This window comes from Pyrgilauda ruficollis, unplaced genomic scaffold (genome assembly GCF_017590135.1).
Source record: "Pyrgilauda ruficollis isolate IOZ18807 unplaced genomic scaffold, ASM1759013v1 scaffold35, whole genome shotgun sequence".
Classification (NCBI taxonomy): Eukaryota; Metazoa; Chordata; class Aves; order Passeriformes; family Passeridae; genus Pyrgilauda; species Pyrgilauda ruficollis.
In genome coordinates, this window is record NW_024524934.1 from 5,131,903 (window position 1) to 5,152,775 (window position 20,873).

At 38.9% G+C, this 20,873-nt stretch overlaps 1 protein-coding gene across 1 annotated transcript in view; it reads left to right on the plus strand.

Moving 5' to 3' along the window:
- Positions 1-10,029: 10,029 nt before the first annotated feature.
- Positions 10,030-20,873, plus strand: part of PHACTR1 (phosphatase and actin regulator 1) — a 294,154-nt gene continuing 283,310 nt past the window's right edge. The window contains exon 1 of the mRNA XM_041475409.1: positions 10,030-10,090. Within this exon, the coding sequence (XP_041331343.1) occupies positions 10,030-10,090 (61 nt within the window). The remainder of the gene's footprint in view (positions 10,091-20,873) is intronic.

Genomic DNA, 20,873 nt, shown 5'->3' on the forward strand with positions numbered 1-20,873 from the left:
TCCAAGACTACAAATACTACTGTTCAGACAAGATATTTTTAGCCTTTGCTAATTTCCACAATTGCTTTTTCAAAATCAATATTTTTTTAATTGGTCACTTGAGCTTTTTTCAGTGACGTTGAACCTCTGATGCATGTCACTTCAAAAGCATTTTCCAAACATTGTAGGCGTCATGGAGCAATTTTAGCATAAAAAGAAGGGTATAACTAGAGATGGCGGGGGAGCAAATTACATTTTGTATATATAGTATTAAATGCTTCCATTAGTTGCCATAGGGATGGGCAGAAGTTGGTCTGAAATGACAGCTTTTCTGATGCTTGATGTGTTTAAAAGGAAAACACTGGGGGGAGGGGGTTTTATTGTTATTATTATCCTGGGATACCTTTATATGGGAAGGGGAAATATTAAAGTCGTATTTCTCAAAAAGATGCTTGGTCTCTACATTAACAGACCAGGCATCACCTTCACCTCTGCAGAGACACTGACCTCTACAAAACATGCAGCTTTGTAGCTTCAGGGCTATAATTCCACAGCTGCTCAGAGCTTCTCATTTCCTTTTGCAACACAGCTACTATAACCACAACCCCTCCTCCTGAGCAGTGTCTGTAAATCTGCTGCAATCATAACCCGTCCCACAATTACTGCTGCGCACACTCCCACTACAACAGGACCAGCTTGTGAGACCTGCTTGTCAGACCAGGCTTTCTGATTTGCTCACTCTAACATCCACTTGGCTCAGCTACTGAAAATCAACTGAAAGCAAGCCCTGGGTTTATAGTTACAATTTGAACTTCCATGTGGTTGTGTCAAAAAGGTCAGAGATGCACATATCTCAGCGTGTGTTTTAAGACTGCAGCCATCCAATGTTAAAGCTCTTGTTCATGCCAAGCATGACTAGAAGCAGGATGCCAGATGTGCAGTTAGCTGGCATTCAGGTCCCTGGAAATTTTGTGTGGATGGCATGTGTGCCATACAAGGGAAACTTGCTGGCTTCGCTAACTGAAAAATTAAAATGCTTTAGAAATTACTACTACACAATATGCAGATGAGAGTCAATCAAGAGGCTAAACAATACAACTTTGGTTTCAGAAGGTAGTCCAAAAGAGAATAATCTGCTCCATAAGGATTGAAACTGAGGAAGCATACTTACTGACTATAATCTAAATTCACTTTCCATTGATTTTTAGTAAGTTTTTAAAGAATTATTTAAATTATTTTTTTTTAATCTGACTTCTATGCTGTGCCACAAGTACCTTTTTTCTTAATTCTCCCAAGGGCAATGTTTTATTGATATTACTCATCACCCTGTGGAGCACTGAGCAAACACTGAATGTTATTTTGAGGAGACCACTCATAGATAGTGAAATGTCATTTGTCAGGGCTGTTGTTTGTAGTCTCCCTGACACACTGCTGTGACAGTAAAACTAATTAGTAAAACTTGGGCAACAGAAAAAATGCTCAATTTTTCTTTGCAACAGGGTTGACTGAAAACAAGTGCACCCAACGTGAAACACTGGACTGTCCTTGCCTGTAGTGTTTTAGAAACAATCTCCAATCTTGTGTTCCATTAAAAGATCTCCTCTTTTGTCAAGCCGAAGAAGCTAGAGAAGAGGATCTGCATTAGCTGTTCCATAATGCAATGCAAATTTGGTATTAGTCCTACAAATTCCTGCTGAAGGTGCAAAGAAGGATTGCTCAAAGGCAAGAAGAAATTCTTTAAAATGAACAACACGAAGTTTTAAGTACTCTCCTGAGCCTGCCATGTATGGTTAAGGAGGAGGAGGATGTGGGCAGAAAGGCATGTCTGAAGAGACAGGAGAACTCATGTAGCCCCCATCATGCTAATGGAACATGTAGCTGCAATACATATTCCTCTTTTGAGCCATACTTTTGATATCAGACAGAACTAACTTGACAGCACTACAGTTTCACTATAATTAAGAAAGAAAGAATTAGGTTCCTCTGGCTTGTTATTGTACTTGTCATTTTTGACCTGCATTATGCAGGATCAAAAAAGCATGGAGAACACTGCAATATGTCGTTGTAGTATACATACTTACACATATAAAATACTCAACTTGTGCACATAAAAAAATTGCATCCAAACTATGTCACAGGTACAGGTAAGCTTTGGAATAACTTTAATAATGAGGTACAGTAAAATTCGTCCAGGAGTTCTCAAGATATCTGGACAATTTTTTTCCAGTTATATTCACCTGTTTCATTACAATTCCTGTAAATATTCCCATTGTGAAAGATACAGCTCCTCAGTAGCTCCAGAGCAACGTAAGGTAGGAAATATAAGACTGGTGACTCTTTTCCCTGAAGCTCTCATTGTTGATCTGTCTCCTCTTAAGGGAGGTTAATCTTAAAAACCATAGACCAAACCATAAGAGGAAATGGTGCAATTTTTTTGAGGATAACACAGTACAAAAACAGGAAAGGAGGTTGGGAGCGTCCCACATAAGTAGGACACAGACTTGTTGGAGCAAGTCCTGAGGACAGCCACAAAGATGCTGAGAGGGCTGGAACACCTATCCTACGAAGACAGGCTAAAAGAGTTGGGATTGTTCAGCCTGGACAAGAGAAGGGTCCATGGAGAATTCTGAACATCCCAGTACCTAAAGGGTGCCTGCAGGAGAGGCGGAAAAGGACTTTTTGCAAGGGCATGTAGTGATAGAACAAGGGGAATTGGCTTTTAACTTAAAGAGGGGAAGGTTAGATTAGATACTAGGAAAAAAATCTTTACTGTGAGGGTGATGAGGCACTGGATGTGGATGACCTATCTCTGGAAATATTCAAAGCCAGGTTGGATGCAACTCTGAGCAACCTGATTTATTGGAAGGTGCCCTGCCCATGGCAGGGGGCTTGGATCTAAATGATCTTTAATGTCCCTTCCAACCAAACCATTCTATGATTTTACAGTAAATTATTCAGAGACTGGCATTGATATGTATTAGTTCTCTATGTATGCACAGTGCCCTATGAATATTAAATCAAATTGTGTTATTTGACTAAACCTTGTAGATTCATTAATACTTCATAGTTATGTCTTTGCCTTACATAAAGGCAGTTGGCAAAAAGTTATTTGATTTTGTTCTACCAGAATGCAAGTCTCAAATTTTTGTTGAATGTAATCATGTTACTGTATTTATGTCCAGCTACTCAGTTACTTTTGGAATTGTTTATCCCACTTAAACCACTAACCAACTAAAACCAGGCTTATGAATGATCTGCTTTCGGTGCAATTTCTCAAATGCCATCAGGAGACTCTAAGCATGCAGTTGTTTCCAGTTTCCCAGTGCTAGTTTTCCCTTTCTTCCAAGGAAGATAAAGACTGAGATAGTACCTGGATTAGTACAAAATAAAGGCATTTCCTCTTACATATTTGGCCAGCCACACTATCTTGTGCAGGGGGATAGCTCAAGCTTTTGTGACTGCTGATTCCCAGCAGGATGGATGATTTTGTTCTTTGTTTCCAGCAGTCGATTTAGATCATTTTAAAGTTCCTTTGCCAGAACTCCTTGGAAAGTGAGCAGGAAGTCAAAAGCAATGCCTCCACCTTCTTAACTGCTGAATGCTGGTGGGGCAGTGAAGGCAGTCTTATCCAAATAATCTATTTTACTAGTTTCCTACACTTTCCTTGCCACAGATAGCTCTGTGTTTCACTACTTCCACTAAGTTACCCATGAGAGAGAATTAGAGAAAGTTCTTCCATTTCTATGGAGTTTGTTACAGGAAAAAAAAATCCAGTCATGTAATTGAGGAAAATGATGAAGGTCTATTAAAGCAGAAGAATTTCTGCCTGTATAAGGACTAGAGGAATAGGCTTTAATGTACATGCTCTCCCAAATTCTCTCTTCCCTGTTTATCATATAATTATGACTTCAACTTCTCCTCCCTCAAATGAAGGCGTATCAAACTGCCATACATCATCTTAGAATAGGCTTTTACTATGCAGGATAGCTAACCTTTGTTCTCAATGACAGCACTTTAAAGATTTTCTCAACTTGCAATAACTTGAACTTCTTGTTCATGACACATGATGCTGGAGCTGCCTCCTTTCAAGCTCATCTATTCTGCATTGAAATCCATACAGTTCTTGGTTTGGACCTAAATAACAAGAATGTGACCCTGATGCTGTGAAAGCACTGCCCAAACCTTCCACTGATCTCAAGAGCCAGAGCAACCTTTACATTCTCTTTAATGTTTCTGGATATTGATAACTTTTATGGCAGAAGCATTAAAAGTAAATACTGTGGCATTGGAAGCACCTTCTTCTGGACATCTCTCTTTAAATTCCTATGTGGTTTCAGCCTAAGGATCCCAAAATGGAGTTGTAAAAAATCTGTAGAAACTTCTGAAAGCATCAGTATTGGTCTCTATCTCCGTCAAGAATCTGCAAACCTCATTTGAATATTTTTGTCTTTTGCTGTTTATTATGTGCATCATAATATCTGTCTTGCATTACAAATAAGAAATAGAGAATACATTTGTGTCCTAATTTTGGTAGCAATCCTCTCTTTTTAACATATCTAAGCACAAGACTAATCATTATAATTTAAAAAAAAACCCCATTCTTCACAGCTTAGGGGCTAAAACTTTTATATTCTTCCTTTATTCTGAATGTATCCCTCAGGAAACAACTCTCTGTAATAATCACCTTGCCTACACTTCTTCAGTCACACATTACATTCTCTCTCCCACTTTCTTTCAGGTTAATATTAGTGTTTGTCAGCAGCAGACTCTTTTTTTCAAGGCTCTGAGTCATTACAGTAACAGTTATGTTCTCAATAGAGAGTTCAGGGTAGGAAAAAACCTCAGCCCAATGCCTACATGTATCTGACTGATAAAGAACCAGAAGGCTACTCACTCCTTTCTCACTCCTTTTAAATGCCAAGTGTTCAATTACATTCCTTTTGAGATTTGGGAGGGTTTTTTGTTGGCTTTCTTTTTTTAATTTGGGAAAAAGTCAAATGTGATGTAGTAGGTTACTAAAGCTCTAGATGAGGAATTTTGGCTTCGGATTTTTCCTGAGTGTGATAGGTTTTTTCCAAGTATTTCTTTAGCAGAGTTTGATTGGTTGGCATTATGGTCTAGCTCACAAAGCATTCAGTCTCTGTCTAGTCCTATATAGATACCTGTGTATGTTACAAAATCACTTCACCGTTATCCTAAACAGGGATCTATGCTGATAAGAGGTCCAGTCAATAGAAGTTTTGCAAGTTTGGCTTCAGGCCTTGACAGAGCACAGGAAAAACAGAAAGTTAGAGAGTACAGTTTCTGGTTCTGCTACTGCTGCCCTTCCCTGTTCTGTCCCCTGAGATGCTCTGCTGTTCATTGGAAACCAACTCAGAGTACACATCTCAGTGGACTGTGCTTTAGCACAAGAGTTGTGCAGAACTTTCCCAGTCAGCCTCAGGGGTATGTGAGGCCTGATCTGGGGATCATGCTTAAAACAGATCTGTTTCACCTGCACATTTCTCTACACATGTAAGCTTTTCAACTGAACGGGATGTACTGCATTTCTGTTTCTGAGGGCTGAGCTCTTCTTGGACTGTGGGTCAAATCTGAGCCCACATTACCACCCTAGAGATTTTCTAATCAGGCAGGCAAGGATTTCCCTCATGATGATGAATGCCATAGAAGCTTATAAATACATAGGCGCTGTATACCTTTCTTGTTGCTAAGTGCTCCCTAGTCGGAAAGAGCTCTTAGCAATTGTCAGAAATGCTGCACTATAATTTAAAATAAACTGTAAATCTCTGAGATGGATGAAAGTATCAAGATGGATGATCTTGAAATGGTCAGTAGAGAGGCTGCTGGTGATTTCAATGACTTCGCTTGCCAGTCATGATTGAAGATGACCATCCATATTGAAAGGGACACAGCAAAGACAATCAAGAGGATACATCAAAGGCTAAAGGATAGGATTCTCCAGCCTGCAAGCTTGTAGTTTTTTTCAGCTTCCTTCTGACTGAGAGATTGTGTCCCGAGGAAAAACCGAAAGTATTCCATATTGCTTGCAAACAGGCATAATCCTTGGAGTGAGTGATGTTCCTGTCTTCCATTTTCCTTCTGAATCTCTGTGCTGCCAGCCTTTCTTATTTTTCCTGGTTCTATGTTAGAGAAAGCCAGCTGGGCTAAACAGGCAACTGGCCCCTGCTCCATAAGATAATGGATCCAATTATTATCAGAGGCCAGCTTGGAGGGACAGCTGTGCAGCTATATAACTACATAGCTGTACAGCTACTGTTCAGTAGTCACCATGGCAAATACAAACCCTCCAAAATGCAAAGATGGAGGCGCTAGCAACTCTCCAAAGTGCAAAGAAAGCAGCTTGCAGTGTTCTTGTGGATTGCTTTTGCTTTAATTTGTCTTTAGGAATGAAAATGTTTGTCACATCTCCGAAAACAGGAACACAGTTTGGTAAACCAGATCTACCACTAAGGTGGCACAGGGAGACACCTACTCAATCCAACTATATTTAGTGGAGTGCCAGTGTAGGAACAGCCATACCAGACTCTACATGGAGCTCATGTAGCTTCTCCTTATCTTTGATGCTGTCTGGGTGCTCTGGAAAAGAATATAAGAAGTCTTAGGAACAGGAAGCCATGTAGTAATCTCTTCATGGGGATTCTTACTTTCTAACTTGTTCCAAAAAAATCCCTGTACTCTAAGGGTTTATTCATCTTATTTGGTTTCATTTTAAAAACAAACAAAAAATCCTATGCTACTTGATATAGTTTTCTGATACTGAAAGGAAAATCCAATTTTTGAGAACACCCAGTTTTGAGCATCAGTAATGTTTGGGGTCAATGGATTTCAGAAGGCATTTATATCTGACCTTTTGAGCAAAATATCTGCAAAAATGGGAAGACTAGGTCTGACTGCTTATTGACACTTCTCTTGACCAGCACTCCTGAGTTTAAATTTATGAAAGGATCATTTTATCACCACCTTCTTCAATTTCTTACTCATTTCCAAAAAGGCTTTGGGGAACTTCTCAAAGACCTGCTGGAAAAATCAGGGTCGTAATCCTCTTGTGAGGGATGCCCATGCAACTTAATAGCATGGCCCTTCTTAGCCTCTAGTGCCTGGCTTGATCAGGATTCCAGACTATGTGCAGCTTCAGTAATACCAGGAAAAATAAGTAAACTAGATCAGCTGCAAGCCACAAAGAAATAGCTGCTATATTTCAGTTTATTAGCTATTCAAGATCACTTTTAAACTTTGAAAAGGCAAATTATAATTGAAAAGATCTCAGTAGAAACATATTCTGCTTTCACGGTCTATGGATATGCATGTTTAAGCTATCATGCCATGACACTGTGCTCTCTGATTTATATTTTTACTGATGCTTTGACTGAGTAGTTTGTTGCAATGTAGTGCTAAATGAAGGAAAAATCAAAAACTGCATCAGACAACCACTCTGTATTTCATTCTAGAAAATAGCTAGCAATTATAATTACTCACCATGTTTCTGGCTCAGAATAAAAGTGGCATTGCACAAAAAAACCACACTGAACATTCATCGTGATTAGAAAATGCTCCATACCTTGGAGTGCAGTGGAGACATAAGAATAATTTTAAATGCAAATTAAATTGTGGGGGTAGCAAAGAGAACAGATAAAAGACAGTAAAACAAAGCCTTTCACTTTCCTCAAATTAGCAGGCTAATGTAGTATAAAAAAAAGCAGTTCTACTCAGATCTGTGCTAAAAGCTTTCATTTCATCATAATATAAAACAGCAGATCCGTCACCTTTCTCTCTTCAGTACTCTTGATTTCGAGGTTGAAGTGAAAATTAGAAGCTGTTCTTTCTGGCTCACAGACTGGGTTGCATTTGCTTAGTCTTATTCCATGACAGTAGGATGGAAAGAGGTCAGTAACACTGGTAAGTACTTCTGCATCTGATTTTATTTATTTATTTTTAAAATCTTTCAGTGCTTTGGCTTTTTGTCAATGTGCATTTCCTAAAAAAAGCTACATTGTGTATTTTGTAAAAGGCTGTATCTTAAGCAGAAATGCAACGATTCCTTGAGAATGCTTGTATCAGATGTTAGAGCTCCTTCAAGAATAAATTAATTACTTGCAGTAGGGATTCTTTAATAGGAAAGGTTTCTCAATATTGTATATTTGTCATAGCATCACTGGAACATTTTGTGTGTTGCTTTTTCTGTCTGCCTTGTCCAACAAGCAGTACCAGATAAGAAATGAATCTCTTCTCAAGATGTTATTTGCATTATATTCATAGCAAAATCTCATTACCCTTATGGTAAATGATGGAGTAAGCAGGTATTTTACTTAGTGAAAGCAAACTATTAGATAAAACACAATGTTATATTCAAATTTAACCATTATGAAACATTAAAAACATCTCAGAATATAAGATACAGCAAGGAAGAACAATGTGTAAAAAAAATTCTTAAGGAAACTTGATACAGATTTTTTTTTCCTTGGGAAAGTTTTTATCAAATCAAAACCAGGGGCTTAATTTTTCAGTACGAAGGGCGAGGGGGAGTGGGGGAGATGAACGTAGTGTCACCTCCTGTTGCTAAGTAACAACATCTCCTGGCCATTTTTATCTGATAAAGGAAGTCCAGTTGACGTTATGCATTATTCATCAGAGTTCCAATCAAACAATCAAAATTGTTTGCTTACACTGGGGACATTTAGTAAGATCAAAGAAACCCTCCTTGAAACTACTGGAGCTTACACCACTGCCAGACAGCCCTTGATACTCTGCAGTAAGTATCATTTCTGGTTTGGGAGTGCTACAGGAAAGTGAATTGCTGTGGAACGTAAAAGTTTTCTCATCAGGACAGACTTCTGAATTTTAAAAGGACTGCATGTTGATTGATGAGAACTGAATCAAAGGAAAAAGGTAAACCTTTGGAAACCTAGTTTCCTGACTTTTCACAGCCAAATTGAAGGAATTACTTGAAGCAAGAATCAGACTCCCTGCCTCAAACCTTTTTGTTAGGTTTGCACGGAAAAGGACTAGAGGTATTTTTGTCCATCTGTCTTAAAATACGTGTTGTTCAGAGTTGTTTGCATGCTTATGATTACATGCTGTGGTGAACTGTGATGTGGGTGAGAGAACGGGGTTGTATGTTTTCTGCAAATCTTGGATTTTTTTATGTGAGTTTTTAAGAGTACAATAAAATGCAGAAGGTAGTAATGAAGCTGGAGAAGGGTCACAATATCTTTCCAGGTACTCTGCCAGGCACAGGCAAACATAATTCAGTGTACATCTTGTACACTGTTGTAATCCAGAGTTGTAATCCAGGATCTCAGCAGATCTATGATTCAAAAGGATGCCAAAAATATGAACCTTAGCTAAAAAGCAGTGCTAAGAGTAGCCTACCATTTCTTAATGATTGCTCTTACCACATATTTTAAAACTGATGGTGGAATGTTCTGTTGCTACTTCTGGTCAGCAAGAGGAGAGAGGAAAGGCAGGGTTGGCTTCTGGTCCATTTAGGTGGAGTGAAATATCCAGAATATTGTGTCTTCCTTTCTAGTGCAGCATTTTGGCATAAGTGGCAAGAATGCAATTTTTAATGTAGTCTGTTATAGTAGTGCCTACTCAGGCACTGGCTGTGAATCTGGCAAAAGGAGCTCCCTGTCCTGAGCTTTTCTGATTTTCTTTTTAAGGGCAAATGTAACAGGCAGATGAATCCAAGTATGTGTCTTAAGAAATGGAGACTCTGACTGGAGTACAGGTGATTGCACTAGGAAGATACAAGGAATCTTACTAATACTGCAGTAGCACTTTTCTTTTTTGTCTTTAGACAAGGTTTTGAACCAAACATTTTAAAATAGAAAAGGATGCTTATGAAGTTCTATGAATAGTGACTTGAAAATACTTTGACCCTAATATGCCAGATGAAGTACTTTAGTGCCTGCCTACACAGTACTTTCCACAAAGAAACCCACCAGCTTTTTTCTCTGACATCTCTGTAATCTTTTCTAGGAATCTGACTGATCGTTCATACCGGAGTATTGTACACAAAGCACCTTCAAAATGGACTACTTTTTGGATGTCGAGTCTGCTCACAGACTGTTTTACAGTCAAGGAGCCCAAGGTAAGAAACTCTGGCACTGACTCAGAAAATTACTAATTTAACTGTACAGTTAAAATGTATGTGACCAGATAGGGGCCAGTGACCAACATACGTAAGTGTTGAGAGGGCACAGGGCCTTCAAAATGCATGGCCTTTAAAAGGGACTACAAGAAGAGTAATGGTGGGGTTGATCTGCCCTGATAAGATGATAAGGAGGAGCTGTGAGGGCTGTTGCATGTTCTGCAGGAGCAAAAAGAGCTGCCAAGACACAGGTTCTGGTGTTGCAGAACCTAAATGGACATGGCAGAGGAGACAGCAATGGCCTGCAGCTTGCTGAGTAAGCCTGTGGTGTCTTTTCCCTTCCTCCTTTTTCTTCTCAGGGCTGACAGGATCATAAGGTGATGTTATTCAGGAAAAACTGGTTTGGGAAAGCCCTGAGGCACAGAGCAGCCTGGTTTGCACAGAGCAGCTCTCACTGGTCTTCATCATCCCCTGTGAAATGCTGGCCCCCACAGAGCAGCAGCAGGGTGAGAGGGGCAGGGTAACCAAGATCCACTGCTTTAATGTAGTTGAGACTTGTTCACAGCATAGATGATATTTTTGGTAAAGTCAGTTCACATTTTTCTCACCAGCTCTATATTTGGAGAAAACTTGCCATTTCAGAGAGAAGGGGTTTTTTTTTCTTAAACTTTAAACACCATAATAAATTCAAGAAAATTTTAAGAGCCAAGTAGCTCTATCAGCCATTTTTGTTTCTACTTACTGGTTTTTTTTTGAAAATGGGATCCATTTTTCTTCCACTATTAATTTCACTGGTTGCTAATCAAATGCAAAGTCTGGACAACAGAGTTTAGCCTTCCCTCTGGAGGCTATTCTCCCAGAGCAAAATGTATTCTACCCACGGGATGCCACCATCCCAGGATAACGGGGAGCAGTACCACCTCTGACCTCTGGCTCAGCTGAGGTGCTGCTGCCTAACACATGCTGTGTTACTTAGCTGCTGTCTCAGTTGTTGTGATACATTTTCATCTGTACCAGTTGCAGAAAGCCTTTCTTGTCACAACACAGCTTCCTGCATTGAACAAGAGAAGCAAATACTAAGCACCACAAAATCACGGAAAAACCACCGAGGGCAACGACTGATTTTGATGGGTTTTTTCCTCCATCTCTAAAATACAACAAACACCTGGGTGTTGCTACAGAAGTAATTTTGAAATATGTTCTTCGACCCTCTTTGAGCAGAGAGGTAGGACTAGATGACCTCCTGTTATCCCTTCCAACCATAACAATTCTGTGATAACTCTATGGGAACAAACCATTTCTATTCCATTGAAACTAAAATTCAGAAATATACATCTCATTGCTTTAAAAATTACAGCAAATTATCAACAGTATCCCAATGCCCTATGCACTACAACATACAGAGGCAACTGTGGAAGAAAGAATATGTGATCATGCAATGAAAGTCTACTACAGTCTGTGCACAGGATGACTCGTGAGGGTTGTGCAGGTCACCTTCACTGTAACTATATCCAAGCAAGCAAGATTGAAAAAACATTATTGGAGAAATTATATTGTTAGCACATAGAGAAATGCTTGTATTGATCAGTTATTAAATCCAAAACAAGGGAAAAAATTAATTATGCAGAACTGTATTCCCTGATAGAAATGTCATCAGCAGGAGACTGACCTCTAGATCTGTTACATGGACTTCTATCCCTTGGCCAAAACAAACAGGAGCTAGCACTGACACTTGGAGATTTTTTTGTTCCCCTGCTTGGGAATGTTTTATGAAAGTTACCAATTACATGCTTCCCCTGCGCACCAGTGTCCCACACCCTAACTACCTCCACAACTAGAAACATTGACTGAAAAGCCATGCTGCACTCAGGCTCTGTCCCCTTCCACTTTTCACCTTCTCATTGCTCTGTTTACTGCATTTCCCACAGCTCCCTTTGCATCTCTTACCTCTACATGCTTGAGGTGAGGCCTCTTCCCCAAACTCTAGTAACTTCCCCTCTCTTCCTATTTCTGTGCTTGAGGTCAGCTGCTCTCCAACAAGCTGAGTGCCAGCAGGGAAATTGCTCTGAGCACAGAAGAGACAATGCTTCTGCTTTACATTCTCAAATGCTGCAACACAGAAGCCCCCCGGCAACAGGAGAGGTGCTTGAGGGGAAGAACGGATGAACAAGTGGCAATAGGATGTGAGATTAAATGTGGCCTGTGCAGGGAGAAGTTTATCGCATGTAAATTCATGCTGCCTATACAGGCTCTGCTAACTCCTGTTGACCTTGTACCTTATGCCAAATTTTAAGGCTGTCTTCCATAAAACAAGCACTTTTATATGAGATAATGGCATGATATCACCAAACATGGGCAAAACCAACCTATCTCTTTCCTTCTCCACCTTCTGAGAAACAGGCTAACTGCATTAGCTTTAACTTTCTGCAACCACCCCCAAAACACGCTGAATGTGAGGCACTCATCCGCAATAAATAGCATAGCTCAAGTAGCTAGTATGGAACTGAATAAAAGGTCTGAAAGAAAGCATTGCCAACAGATCTGCCTAATGGGATTGCAAGTAACTACTTGATGTTGATATAATAGCATGATGCTATTAGCAAATCACACTATCAAACAGCATGTGTATAGGCATTAAAACTGCAATAAGAACTGAGTGAAAGAAGACTACAGTATTCTGCCATTTAATTAGAAACAACATCAGAAAACAGTATATGTATTATTAGTAGTGTAGTTATATTGTTGGTTATTGCATTACAAAGTGCTCTGTTTACAAAATGTAGAATGGGGGATTATGACCCATTCAACTCTTTTGTGAGATTTGAAGATCTCTGCCCTTTAGCACTCCAGATCAAGAAAAAAATCTTTCCAGTGTTTTCACATTAATGACATGACAATGTTACAAATGGCAGCTGTAAACACTCATTCTCATTTCTAGTCATTCCATGTGGGTGGAAGACAAGGGAAGGAATAGGACTGCAAAATGTTGGGAAGGAACTCAAAGAGCTATGATGTCATTGACAACTGATGACATGAAATTCTACCTGGTCTGGGCTCTTGTGTAGTTGAATGTGTGATACTCTGACCTCAACAAATAGACTGAGACAGGGCTTTGTCCTCCAGCAACTAACCCACCAGCTCTCTACGCCTTGCTGCCTGCACTAACACCCACGCCTTGTCCCTGCTCCTGCAGAGAGATGCACACTGCCTTTGCTGTTTTAGGGTAGGAGGAGAGAGGTGTTACTTCACGAGCTGCCACCTCTCCCATCCTCTCCTCTGCAGGAGCAGCCATCACCTCACTTCATGGGCTGAGCACAGAGCAGAGAAATGCTTGCCCGTTCAGGCTGTATCTGCTGTTCAAACAGCTGTTCCCTGTTTCCTTCAAGGAAAGTGAAGCAGGAGGGATGGAAAAGTCACAAAAGCTGAATCTGCCAGTAGGATTAGCTAGATTTAGAAAACTTGGTAAATGAAGCCAGCTGGCTGTAGTCTTCAAACACAAGCCAGAAATATCCTAAGCTCTGCAGCCCTCCTGACTGTCTCTTCTGTACTGTATGTTGGAATCTAGGAGCTGGTGGGATGTCCTTGCCAAGTGCGTAATGACTGGTGACGCATCTGCAAAGCAGAAACAGGAAAGAAAGGACTGTGATCTCTTGGATCCAGCCTCTTGCCCTTGGAAAGCCTGAATCTGAAATCTAAGCATGAAGCTGGACTTTCATTTTCAAAATAGCCTTCTCCTTCTGAAGTGTCTGGAAGATACTGGTTATTCTTGGCTGCAAATGTATTCTAAATACAAATCTATCATGGCTTTCAGCTGCAAGGTCTGAAAGTATATAATGTGGCCTGGAATAGGATTTAGCTTACTAAACCCTTAGGTGACCTCAGTGAAGATGTTTCCACCTAAGAGTTCTAACTAGCTTAGCATGTATCGGAAAAAACATCATTTTAAAAGCAGGGTTCACCTAATCTTAGATATCTTCCTTGGGTTAATTTAAGTCTTGCTTCTTTACTGATAATGAAAGCCTAGACAGTGAACTTGAGTGAAAGATGCCTGTGCTAATGGCATTTGTTTGCATAGAGGAATGGCAAGATAGGATCTAATTCAGAAAAGGGAGCAACTTCCCCAAAAATGAGTAAAGTTGTAATCCAAAGCTGTAAATGTGAAGATCTCATCTTGGCTGTAGTTTGCTTTGGAGAGATATCATTGATCTTGAAATTCTATATAAAAAGTATGCTTTTGGGCATGCAAAGAAAGACTTCACATTTGACAGAGCTGGGCATGCAGGCACTGAGGAGCAGCAGAAGTGAGCAGCTCCATAAGGGAAAATAAACCCAGAGTCACCAAAACAGGCAGAGGCAGCAGCCTCACCTATGAGAGGTAAATCACAGCAGCACATGAGCCAAGCAGGTCTGGTGACAGTCACCAGGTTTAGTCAGGAGTCCAGACCATCAGACAAGTCCATGGATGATGAGGCAGGCATGAAACTAAGCAGGACATGAAGTCAGCAGTCTGGATGTGGATCAGTGAGGAATGTAGCCAGCCACAGGCATTGCTGAAGCCTTGCTCAGCAAATGGGCAGTGGCCACAGTGTAAGTGTAACTCCAAAAGCAGGGAGAAAGCAGATGTTGAGGCCTCTTGCTTACTTCTCAAGAAGCTCCAAAGCTGGTCAGGGCCTCTTAAACCACTCTCTCCAACAGCTGTACCATGTCAAAGATCCTGCCTTCAGCACAGCCAACTAAACTCTGTGCAGGGAGTGCACACAGAGGTGTTGATACCTGGCTTTCATCTAGGCTCCATCAGGATTAAGAAGTGACGAACCCCTCCCTCCCTCCCATTGTATACAAGGGGGCTGAGCATCTGGATGAACTGTAAGAGAGAAGAATAATTCCTGCCCAGTACATTGCAAGTGAAGGCTTTAGGTACCACCATAAAAGGGGATTTGCCCATGACGGACAGCACATAGCACTTTTCTGCAGCCATGATCTGATGGAATGGGGCCCAAGACTCACCCTCTCTTGGTGCCTCTAGCAACAGCACACCAGTCTGACAGCATGGGCTGCACAGTGCGGTGTCAGGATGCCACTCTGGGCTGCAGGCGTCCACCTTTGCACCACAGTGTGACTCTTAGGTCCCTGCTGGGAGTTCAGGTTCAGCTCTCACACGACTTCTGACTCAATAAAATAGTTTATAATTTCCTGGAGAGCTGTGCATCCACTTATAGCCTATATCCTCATATCTTACATTGTTTCACACCAGCAGGGCACACCAACTTAAAATTAACTGTGTTAATTATTATGAAGATTCTGCTACATTGCTTAAAGTTGCTTGCTAAGCCATTTGGTAAAATACACTGCACCTATTTAAATAACTGAACAAAACTCTCTTGCAAGTTTATCTTAAGCTATCCATTGTACCTATAAATAAGTTACAGACAAACTTACATTAGGTATGCTTTTATTGGTTGCAACATTCATGTAATTTACTTGATTAATTTACATTCATCAGGAGCATGAATGAATAAAAAATGGAAAGTAAAAAAAATATGGAAATAAAAATATAGTACGTACAACCAGGGGTAACAAGTTTCTATAAACATATAGGCCATGATTGCTCAAAAGATTTCAGGAAATCATTCTTCTTGATAAGGTTTAATAAAGTACTCTCAGGTATAGTTTTAATTCCATATTTTTCTGTTACTCTATGTTTCCACAATATTTATTTCACTGTGCTTCATTTTTTGCTCATTTATTTTAATTCAGTCAGTGCTGATTCATTCTAGATATTTGATTTAATCACCACTGACTCTTCATTGCTATTTTCCTTCTGCTTTTGCATATTAAATTGGGTCCAGTATTTTATAAAAACATATTGCTGCAGAATTCCCAGATCCTAATCCAGAATCATTCCTCTCTGGATGTCCCTCTATCCACCAAAATGTTATGATTAATCCATCCAATATGTTAACATATTTTCAAAGTTATGATAGCTTCCAGGTCTCTTTTATTTATGTGATATCACTAGTTCTTAGACTGACATCAATAGCAGAAGAATTAGTAACATCAAATGTGCATTCTTAATAAAATGTCCCTAGCTTTAAATTACATTAAGAAACTGATCAACATCAACCTTTTCCTCATCCTTTTTAGAATTCTTTTCCTACTTCCTATTCCGGCATATCCCCAGTATTGATAATTTCAGAACAGCCTATGCCTGTGGACATAGAGAAACAAGCAAGTTTCACCTAAAATGTACAAAAAATACTAGTTAGGTGAATTGTGGATACTTTTTTACCCAAATTCCACAAACCATCAGAACAAATGTGTGCGTAAATGTGGATATCCTTTTGCATGGGTACTGTTGTTTGCAACTCTTGGGCCTGTGGTTGAATACGATGTACCCATGTACTTTGTTTCAGATTACTGATGTCCATCAAGACAGATTTCAACAGCTTTGCTTTAGAAACATGGAGCAATCCATATGCATGTGCTTCTGTGTTTATGTGGGAGACACAAGCCTATAAATCTTTCATCATAAATGACAAATTATGTCCTCTCCACATGTTCCACTCTCTGCTTCTCCTGCAACTCATACGCCGTTTCCCAAATCTAATCCTCCAAATGTTGCCCTTTCACCTTCTTTTAAATGCAACTGATAAAGTGAAGTGGCATTAAACCAAACCAAAAGATTTTTTTTCCTGGTAGACATTTAATTGAACCCACTGCCTGGTTTGTCTTTAAGGAAGAACACTCACAGCCTAATAATGTTCCTTTAGCACAAAAGGAGTATCATGTGCTGGATGAATCAAAATGTACCCAAACTCATATTTTTAAAGCTTCCATTTAGCCAAAAATATATTTCTGCATGCATTATCCACATGCAGATATTTTATGCCATGGTGAGCCCTCTCCAGAGAAGCATGAAGAAGAACTGAGTAAGATCCCATATGTTTCTCTAGCGGAAAAAAGCAGCAAGGAAGAAGAATCCTATTCAATCAGCAATAGCAAGACTGCAATTAAAATATTTTTATAGGGATTTTACAAAGTTGTTAAAAATTTGCCCTGAGAAACAAGGTTTTCCTCAGAAAAGCCTTTAAGATTTCTGATGTAAACCAGCATCCCCCTTGTGGCTATTGCAGTGTTATTTGAAGCTGCTTGTGATTCTACGCATCAGGAACACAGCCTTTCTACATCTAGACATTTGCAAGAAATGTTTTAGCACTTCACTTGTACTAAGATAAAAATCTTCATATTTCAAAAATTTGCTACTTTGAGGTCAAAATGTACTCTGCAAATTAGGGTTTCTAGGTGAAGACCCTATTGAGTAAAAAATGACCAGGGTACTTGTGTCACCAATGAGCTATTTTAATAAAGGCTGATTGGTAAAAGTGAATGGAAAAATCTAAATGAATATTCCATGTTTTCTCCAATTAATTTTTAGGAGGATGCAATTTCACCTCTGAAATTTTTCCAATTAATTTTTTTTTCTAAATAACACAACTCTTAAAAATATCAATACTACAACTCTTCAAAACATAAAGGTAGTTCTTGGCAAACAAAAATTACCACTAACATTTTTATTAAAATATGTAGAAAAGTATCTTAATGGAAAAAATGGAAGGCAGCAAAAATTCTTTGTAAACCACCCTTCATGTTTTCAGTAATTTCAAGCAGTATTCAAAAATTGGGACCAGCTATAGATCTAACTAAACATATTGAAATTATATGTTAAAAATTCCTCTGAACTTGTAATATAAAAATTTACATATTTTATTTTCCCTTCTCCCAAAGACATACTTGTGTTGCACTTCAGTAATATATGGTATTTTAAGACAACCAAATGGAAGATTATATATAATCAATTCTAACATGTCACATGATGTTCATTACAGCATTTATAGTTTTAAGGTATTTTTCTCTTCATAAGCAACTTTTTCCCGTTCTAACAAATACCAGACAAGACATTGCTGCAATGTGCCAATTGGAGTGTAAGCCTATGAGGAACATTGAAAATAGAATGAAAGAATTTAACAAAATGATTTATTTCCCTTTCACATGCTGTTACAGTGGCTCCTTAAACTGAGGTTTTCGACACTGGTCTCAAATCCATTTGCAGAGTAACCAGGTCCCTTAATATGTATTATAATGTCATTCCATTGCTCCAAGACCTTCAAGAGGATACTTCCTAATTTTCCTGAAAAACTATCTCCTAAAAGTTTGTCCCAGAGACTGAGCTGGTTTGAGGAGAGCAGCTGAAACTAGAAATACTGGTGTGTTATCTGTGATGGACCCAAGAGTCACATTGGGCATATATTGACAGCTTTACTAAAAAATGTATGGCGAGTCTTTCTTGAAATAGAGACTGCTGTGGATTAGGAAAAGAGTGTGTACAGTTATATTCATGGCAGGCATAAACATTGCGTCACTCTGTAGATACCAGAATGTGATCAGCTATACTTTTCAGTTCTGGAATTGATTTTAGGTTTTTATTGCAAAATGTTTTAATACTTATTAGCCTACTCTGAAAGGTTTTCAATGTTTACTTAAAATTTCCAGTCATTCTTGAAAACTCCTTTTGGTAATATACACAAAGGGTAGATAATGACGGTTGTCAAAGTAATACATAATGATTACTCCAAGAAACATTTTCTAGTATCCACCTACCTGCAGTCAAAATGAATACAAGCCAGATCCCAATATTTTGACCCAAAAGGTAAAAATGAGTTATAAACAATTATATAGAAAAGCTTACTCTTATTCTCTGTTTACTCTAAATGTATATGTAGTTTGGTGTTGGGATTTTTTTTCAGTGCTGTAATCCAGCTAGCCCTGAAATGCATGGGTGCCTTTTCACTGACTGTAACTACAGCTAGATCATGCCAGTTTTAAAAGACAAATCTTTTACATGGTTGCTTTATGAGATGACTTTTACAACGCTGACTTCCTGTATAAAGAAATCTTCCTTAAGTGTAAATTTGAAGATGCAGTACACAAAATTTTCCATAGCAGAAATTTTCCATTCTCTTTTATCTTCATTACTGTACTTCCCTATTACAAGGGAGGAATGGTTTACAGCCTACTTGCAGTGTTTACTTTAGCTTAATCTAAATAGTTGACCCCATTAAATCAATTTCAACTCCTGCCCTTTGCTTTTACTTCAAATTCAAATGCTAGGTTAGAAATGAGCAAAAACTTGAAAGTAATCTATTTAAAAACAAAAAATAAATAAGTTAGACCAGAAATAACCTCTACATCCAGCAGCACAGATTTACTTGTTTAGTAAACTGCATAACACTGCAAATTGGAAAATACAGCATGACAGCTTTTGTTAACTCATACTAATTATATGCTATCATACCTAACACCTTAGTCACATCTTAGGCATCTGAAAGCTACTGATTGACAAGTCTCATTTGAAACTCTAACAAACTTTTAAAATAAAAAAATCACAGTTAGTAGGTTGCAGAATATGCTCTTAGTCACTATCAGTCATGCTCTCCAGTCCCAATGGGAGAATATAGTTCATTGTTAGTTATTTGAAATGTGATGCTTTACAAAAGCCCTGAGATAAAGACTCATGCTAGATAATGTCTCAACAGCAAGAAACCTTTAGGGTTTAGGCTCCGAGGCTCTTACAGGGTCCCACAGGGTAGTTAATGTTAATAGGCCAACATTATGGGTAAGGATGGGCTTTCAAGCAGAAATTCTCTTTCCAATTACATATGAGGTGGAGGAGAAAGTACTTGTGCATGGTCCTCATGATTTCAGTGATGAGCCACATCCCAACTAGCATTTGTGATAATCTCTATCTACTCAGAGAGAGAGAGTTTAGGTGGATATATTTATAGAGGCTCTTCTCTTTGTGATTTGTAATTTATAGGCTCAGTGCCCAAAGCATTCAACAGCCACTCATAATTACGTCTCACATATAAAACACCTACATTATCAAAGCTATAAGGTCCAGAGCTAAATACCTAGGTAATGCCCAAATGAAGGCTGCCTCTTCAACTTTAATTGTCTCCTTATATATATGGATTATAGTAGGGTTTCTAATTGCATGATGACAGCAATTTTTTACTATCCTACCATTTCCTTCATCTGTGCATGGAGTGGGCAGTGCTCACTTAATGAGCCAGTATTAAATATTTTGCTTTCTCCTTCTTGAATGCATGGCCCCAAGCCATGTAAATCCTGTTCAGAAGATACTTTCCTCATGGGTTTTTTATTGGTGCTTCACTAAAGTATATGAATACTTTACAATATTAATGGATTTATATGTTCACAAAATTCCTACCGAATGAAAATTATGTTTCTCCCTGCTCCACAACTAACACATAAAGTGATCAAGAGCAAAAAAAAGTAGCTGTTAATTTTAAATGCTCAAGATAAGACAAGAAACTGAGTTTTAGAATAGTTTGCATCTTGTCAAGAATAATAATCACATCATGTGTTCCACTGATATCTGCAAATTAATCGACCACTTAAATTTTTCTACTTCTCACAGCCTTGGAAACTGCATTCAGGAAAAGAGAGACTGCAGCTATTAAGCTATTTAGAAGTTGAGAAAAGGATTTAGTGGAGAAAATAGGAACTTAGAACAAGCAATCTGCGGCAGCAACAGAGCTATAACCTGTGTCTTTGGGGCACAAAAGACAGCAATCTTTTCTTGGTAACATTCAGTCCAGCCCTTAAATTCTGCAGCATGTAGAATATAAGGCAGTGACCTTACAGCAAACCGCATGTTCTGCTACAGATCATCTCTTCTATTGAGTGATTTTCTTTCTCTTTT